Source organism: Mytilus galloprovincialis, chromosome 8, assembly GCF_965363235.1.
Source record: "Mytilus galloprovincialis chromosome 8, xbMytGall1.hap1.1, whole genome shotgun sequence".
NCBI lineage: Eukaryota > Metazoa > Mollusca > Bivalvia > Mytilida > Mytilidae > Mytilus > Mytilus galloprovincialis.
The window spans coordinates 15,360,572-15,368,132 of record NC_134845.1 but is presented as its reverse complement, the minus strand read 5'-3'; the positions used below and the strand labels follow the sequence as shown (position 1 = coordinate 15,368,132).

Genomic DNA, 7,561 nt, shown 5'->3' with positions numbered 1-7,561 from the left:
ATGTTGTATGGAAATACCCTTTCTATTTATAACATAAGTAATGTGATTATTTTCGATACAATCTCATAAAAATAAGTCAGAAAGGTTTTGATCTAGTGCCATATAAATTTATATATAATCAACTAATCATAAACAAATCAATATTTGTCAATACACAACATTTAAATTCTATGTCTTATCATTATATGTATCGATAGTATCTATATTCCTATTCAATACTTAAACTAAAGTAATATTCAATTCTTCAGGAATAATCAGAAACAAAAAATAATTTGTTAATTGCAATTTAGGCATACGAGTTTCTTTATATTGATGGTCCATATTTTATAAAGAAAAGGAGGCTGTGACTGGAGATAAACGAGCTTAAGTTTTAAGATATATAGAGACTACTTACTTCAACACCAACAAAAACAGAGTATTTTCTATTGTTGACATTGATACTGGTATTCTATTAGCAGATCTAGAATAATCAACGATTTGTCATGTAACTGTAGTTCCCACAACGATCGCACGAGGGAACTTCTCCTGACATCAACTGTTTAGTGAATAATTCAATAATAACATATATTGTACTCGATTCGTTCAGAATGTGCTTTTTATTTTAGGTATGCTGTGATGGTAGCATTTTCTCCAACTCCCCTGCATATCGTTAACTTGGATTTGTATAATAGCTCAAATTAAAGCTGTGACATTTACATTAATATAGTCAAATTTCTGGGTACAAAGTAAAATTATTATTATCTTGTTATCGCTATATCTCTAAAACCGTAAAAGATTTTAGCAAACTGTTTCACCAAATTGTTCGTCTGCTCTTGAGAATGATTTGGTTTATTTGACTTGAGTGATCGGAAGACATCTTATGGGAGTTATTTCCCTTTGAAAATTGAAGATAAGCGATTTGTTGGATAAATTCATACGTTAAAAGTCGTAGAGGCCTACAGTCTTTTGATATGAAATTCTTGGTCCATTTGAAGGAAATTGAGGTCAAGGTCAAAGGTCAAGGTCATGTTCTAAATTTAGAATTTTGCTTGTTATCGTTATTCCACAGAAACTGTGACAGTAACTGATATGATGTGTTTCCCAAATAACTGTTTACAAAAAGGCGGAACTTCAATCTATTTCAGTCGAAGTGTTTTAGTTAACCCTTATAGGAGTTTTCTCCCCTTATGTATTTGAAAACAGTTTTTCTCCACAACCATACAAATGATTGACCTGCGGTCTTTTGATTTGAGATTACTGACCTATGACCTTGAAATTGAGGTCAAGGTCAAAGGTCAATTTGACGTTCTAGATTTTACCGTTGCTAAAAGTTATTTCTAGTTCATTATAAAACAATTAAGTCTACTTACTGCATAAACTTATTAATCTTATCTTTTTTATATCAGTTTGATTTACCACATTACATCAAAACGGAGTGACATTTTCTAACATCTTTTTTTAAATTTCATTCTTATTATCGAGGTGGAAAGACCTTCAATTGTTCTCTGATGAATTGGTTTTTAATTGTTTTTGTTATTTTGAATACCAGGAAGGCCTTTGTGATGCGACTTTTTGCTTAAAAATATCTCTTTTCGTACAAAAACGTTTTAATATAATACATTCGATTACCACTGATAATCTACAGATTTTCACTCTTTTTATGGTCCTCTGTCTGCAATTCAGCACAAATGATTAAGCTAAGTCACTTGTTTAAATTTGCAATATACCCAAGGTAAAGCCAAATTCAGGCAGGTTGGAGGAAACATTATTTTGACTGAAATCTATATTCGATCCTACTTATACAATATTGGTAGTTTAATTGTTATTAAAGATAAATACGAACAAAAAACGAATCACAAACACAAACACTGACCAAAAAAGACAAACAAACAAATAACATACACAATACACAACATAAAAAACTTACGACTAAGCAATACAAACCCTACCAAAAAGTGGGGGATCTCAGGTGCTTCGGAAGGGAAAGCAGATCCTACTCCACATGTGCATCCCGTCGTGTTACTCATGTTATAACAAACACGGTTGAAAAGAGAACGGTATTGTAGTTACGACATTAGTGAATTTGAAATCATCCCTTCGTAAAACGAGCTGATTTGTGCTATGATCTATCCGTTTTACAGATGAAAGCGAATATGTTCCTTGTGTCTCACCTACCATCCCGTTTTCCTTTCACGAATGTGATATACCGAATTAGACTTATAACCAGGTTTGTACTTGCATGAGCAACACGATGTTTACCACATGTGGAGCATGATCTACCTACCCTCTCGGATCACTTAAATCATCTCTATCATTATTTGGTTGGGTTCGTTTTGCTTAAGTTTGTGTTGTGTTTTGTGTCCTATTTTTTGTCTGTTTGTCTCTTTCTGTTTGAGCCATGGCGTTGTCAGTTTATTTTCGATTAATGAGTTTGAATGTCCTTCTGATATCTTTTGCCTCTCCTTTCACAAGAATGATAGTTTGATGACAAAGTATGACGAAAAAAAAAACCCGCTCACTTGACGCTTTTGTCCAGGTGAGCTTAAAAACAATATCTCTGAGCAGATATAAAACTTGACTTTTAATATCAGAAAATATTGCATTTAAATGTATTTGAAAATATTTGTATTTTAAAATGTCACATGTTTCTTAAGAAATCAAATTAAAAAGTATATGGGTATCATCAACTAAAGCTAAGTATAAAAGGGCTTCAATGAAATCAATCTTTATTTGGACAAAAATGTTTTGATAATGTTAACATTCCTTGATTCGTAGATTTCATTATTTCTCATAGAAAATATTGAATATTCCCCAGTGTGGGGTTGTTGTGACCAGTTTTCTTTGATTCGTATTATATGCAAGACCACAACGTTTGTTAAGTCCCTTCGCTGAAACAGTTTTATACTGTCTACCATCCGACGACACATGTTGCAATGAACTATCCTCACAAAGCACATATAGACTGCCATCTTGTAGTGAAGTCATCCTCCTTGGTTCTGATGGTAGTTTAAGATTGTAATGTATGTCATCTGCATAGCTGTACACGTACAGATATTTGTTGTTGTTGAAATATTTATCACAGTAGAATATTTTGTCGCCATGACAATGTAATTTATAAGGACGACATTCGGTCACTATTGTCTTTAACTCCTCTTCTCCCTGATAATCTATGATTATAAGGCTGTTTGCACCACATACAACCAACTTGTTGTCTATAGTTGTAATGTCTCTCCACCTCCACATTCCAGGTACCGAAATTGATTGAAGTTTGAGTTTACTATTTATGTCATAGATGTCTACACATTCACTATTCATCAGTGTTATAGCAACTGTTAAGTTGTTTATAGGTGTAACATAACATGGTCCACCCTTTACGTGAATACTGTCTGTCTGAAATCCTTCTGAGTTACAGATCAGTAGGTTGTAGTACTGCCAAGGAAAACAAATGACAAGTCTACCATCATTCATCATTACTATATCTGAAGCATATCCTTTTAAGCCATCAGAAATTTCTGATATCAGATTAATCTTATGATTCAATTGGAAGATATCTTGTCCTAGTTTGAATGGTTTGATTATGGATCGTTTGTCTTTTTCTGAAAGTAGCGATCAATTATAGATTAACGTTGAGGTTGAAACAAAAAGTAAAATCACCAAAATACTGAACTCCGAGGAAAATCAAATAAGAGATGTGGTTATCTTTTAATGCTTACAATGTAACGAATGTGGACTGTTAATTAAAACTTGTATGATATAAATTGTTATTTTCTAGTTATTTGAATCAATCGAACAGAAATAATTTTAAATAATATTTTGAAAGAACAATGATCTCAAAGGTTAGAGTAGGGCTTTTAAGTAGGTGGTAAAATTGAGTGTAGTACTAAGTTGTAAATAACCTTTTTATATCATTTAATTACTTTATAATTATACATACCTTGTAGTTCAGAGATTCCAAATTCAGAAGTACATCGATCTTTTCTGATGTATAAAAGTATTTCCTGTTAAACAATAAAAGGCATTTTATACATATCATGCAGCGAATACAATACAACTAGGAGAAATGAAAACAGTTTTCATTATGTGTTTACTTGCTCCTGATCCAATATCATGTCGAAACTGTGTATATATAAGGGAATGCATGCGTTTTACACACAGGTTATAACATCGTTACACTTAGTCTATTAGAGAACTGATTAGTATTGATATCATAGTCGAGTGGAACATGATTTTTCTATTGGTTGTTAGTGGCCTTGAACTAGTTTTCAATATTAAAATATATCGGTGTTTTGTGTTTTGTGTCTTATGTCTGTATAACTAGCACTTGTGTTTGTTCTTCAAAGATTTGTACAAAACTATTGAGTTAAAATCAGTTGCAACTGATTGTTCGCAGTTTTTTCTATGGTTGTGCTGTCACACTACTGTTTTAGTTCAGAGGAGTATTCAACGCCCACAAACATGATTACCACGATATATTCATCGATGGACTTAAATGCAGTGGTTTTCCTTGGTCCATGTTTAACATGTTTTTTTTTTATCAATTGTATTATTACAAGTTTAAGCGTTGATGTTCACGTTTGAACTGTTTAACATTTTTCTTGTCGGAGCTTTTTATAGCATGCCAAACTTTTACACCAATCCATGAAACCCTCATTTTCTAACCGCAGTAAATTATTCTAATCCTTTTTAACTCCACTCATTTTGGTGAACAAGTAAATATAAATGTTTTTTTAACGTATCTACCTGCATATAAGCATTTTGTCCTCTTATATCAGATCTTATATTTTGAATTGAAGTATCCATCTAAAACAAAAACAAGAGTATTTTTATTAGTGGTTATATTTTTCCATATCTTTTTTTATTGCCCTAAATGCACATCATCGATTTCCATATTTCACTGGAATTTTAGACATATCTGACCTAATCATTCAAGTAATGGATATGCATGGGTTGATGTGATTATTTCAATGAAGAAAGATGGACAAAATCCTTTAAGAAAGCAAACCTTACAATTGTTTTGAATATTTTTCTTTATGTCATACTATGCTCTGACAAATTTAAATATTTTGTTGCTGATTGAATATTATGATTGAAAGTAAAAATACTATCAGAAAAAATACCACACTCAGATGTATATTCCAAAAGTGAAAGTCCATAAAAACTAACAAAATCAAAAGTCCGAAAACCACAATTTACCAAATGTAAGCGTGGCATTTTATTCTTATTCCACCATGTTTGCCTTTGAAGAAAGTCGCATCGAATTATCAGTATCAGATACATAAATGTATCGTGTGATCTAGTTGAAGTTTTCGCCATTTTTCAACAGTAAGTCAAAGTTTGTTCATCAATCAGATTTTTAAGTTTGTCCATCAATCAGATTTTTAGGTTTGTCTGAATCCTAATGTTGGATCTATTTATTTGGGGTACATTGTACAGGTCATCGACACAGATAGTTTTTGCCGATAATGGTAGTGTTAGTAGTTGCTCTGTGCTTGTGATAAGAGACGATTTTTTGTTCTTGAAAACACATTTTGAATTTCTAAGAATGCATCCAAGCCTCATTTGGTACAGATTTTGTCAATAAATATTATTTCCTAGGGTACTATGCTGACATATATAAATTTAACATCATGAACATAAAATATTTAGATTGATGTTTGAAAATTACCTCATCAGGCTTCTTATGAATGTCCAGTAGATTAAGGGTGTAGCTGTTACACATGTCCTCGTCTAGTGGTCGTTTCTCCAACCTCACCAACTCATCTTGTTTACTAGGGTCAAGTTGTAGGACAAAGTTTGTCAGGTCTGTCCAGAGGCTTTTGTATTCTGTCTGTGATATTCTGCCTGTGGTGTTGTGACTCAAGTAGTCATTCTTGTATTGTCGTAAGCCCTGTATTGCAGCAGCATCAGCTGGTGTCAATACACAGCAGTTCAACAAAACGAGGCTTGCTAATGTAACATCAAGATCTTTTAGTTGAACAGGATTTGCTGTGAACTTGCAGTGGCAACCATGAAGGGCATAGCCAGGTTTCTCTGAATATAAACGTTTCCATTGACAGTAGATTAGTGGTAATGATGGATGGTTACAACAATTCTGTCCATCAACACAACATCTTGCATTTCTGTGACGTAGATGAAACAGAATGTGTATTATTGGCTGTGTGTTGAGGAAAGCCTGTAGAGATACTAGACCTTTCGTGGTGTAGTCACTTTCAAGTTTTGTCCGAAACAATGGTGTGACAACCTCCAATACAACTGAACCTACTATAAAGTATCGTCGCTTATCATCCCTGTCCATCCTGTAATGTAAATGACAATTACAAAATACCCAGTGTAGTATTCAAAGTGAACTTGTGCAAAATTTCGCACTCTGTATGAAAGATTCACTTAAAATTATGCCGTCTGCTGGTTAATTAATAATTGAACATTGAAAAAATATCATCTAAAATAGATCCGATTGAAGATTGTATCAGATTGTTTACCGTTGTAGAAGGAAGTCCCGTTCAAATTGTCATAATATAAGTGATCACTGATTGATATCAATGCGGGTCAACTCACATCAAGCTTTATTGGTTTAATTATCTTTTAGCTAAAACCATTACTCTAGTAATCTCCAAAAGTAAAGGTAACTTCTTTTGACAATGGCAGCATAGTACGGAAATACCTGTTTCTAATTATAACATTTCTCATATGTCTTTTATCATAACAATCTGTATACACGGGTTGTTGTCAAGTAAGTTTAGATATTTGTGATTATATTTAGATTTGACTGATCTTTTATTATTCAATAAGCTACTGTTTGTGTCTTTTAATTGGAATGAAACAATGTAGGGAAGAATAACTAATCGATGTTTATAATTTATTTAACAATCACATTAAATATTTATTTCCTGTTATCCAAAGTTGATCAATAGTTAGTGTAATAGTCATACAAGATAAAAATAGAAACATGAATTACCTCCACCCCTCACTCTTTAAAAAAAAAACAAAAATTAAACAATTTTTATTTAAAAAATCACCTTTTTAATATTTTGTTGAAGTGCAATGTACAGTTATTTGACAATAAAATAAAATACACCATTAATGCAACAAAGAATTCCTTTCTATTACCTCTTTTATTGTTGATCTATCTGTTCTAGGAAGAAGAAGCTTCGACAGAAAATAAACGGATACCAAGAAAAACAATTTATTTTATAAGTTTTTTTTTTATCTTAAGGGGAGGATTAAATTTAACATCAAAAGACTTTATTCTGCATTTGTTTGTATCGAAATGGGTATTCTATGGGGAAATATGTCTAAAAAATTGGTTAATTCCTGATTTTGTTTTTAATTTTACGAGAGCAAAAGCTTAATATCCTTATAAAATGAATGTAATATGTTCATATTCAGAAGTATTTTTGGGCATTAATAGAAAATTGTTTTTCCATTGCATAAATCATAATGATATAGAACAGAGTTTGAAGGTATTTGTATTAAGCCGATATGTACAGGTTTTAAGATGTTTGCTTAGGTTATTTAATAGGGTTTTAATTAAAAAAAATATATATATGGTTTTACCAATATCTAACTCCAATATGTTTGCGAT

The 7,561-nt window shown here is 31.9% G+C and overlaps 1 protein-coding gene across 2 annotated transcripts; it reads right to left on the bottom strand.

Annotated features, from left to right (window-relative positions):
* Positions 1-2,542: 2,542 nt before the first annotated feature.
* LOC143085150 (uncharacterized) lies at positions 2,543-6,659 on the bottom strand. Of its 2 annotated transcripts, none has more exons than XM_076261345.1 (5): positions 6,535-6,659; positions 5,645-6,275; positions 4,720-4,779; positions 3,914-3,977; positions 2,543-3,575 (listed from the first exon to the last, which is right to left on the bottom strand). In XM_076261345.1, coding segments are annotated over exons 1-5 (1,572 nt in total). In that variant the 5' UTR covers positions 6,537-6,659; the 3' UTR covers positions 2,543-2,760. The 2 variants fall into 2 exon arrangements, with proteins under 2 accessions (XP_076117460.1, XP_076117461.1); XM_076261346.1 differs by having other exon boundaries at positions 6,459-6,610.
* Between the last annotated feature and the right edge of the window lie 902 nt (positions 6,660-7,561).

Excerpts from the sequence above, each read along its gene's own strand:
- LOC143085150 (XM_076261345.1), bottom strand. Across the intron at positions 4,780-5,644 it reads TTCATAAGAAGCCTGATGAG|ATGGATACTTCAATTCAAAA; the intron begins GTAATTTTCAAA and ends TTTTTGTTTTAG. Across the intron at positions 3,978-4,719 it reads GACAAAATGCTTATATGCAG|GAAATACTTTTATACATCAG; the intron begins GTAGATACGTTA and ends ATTGTTTAACAG.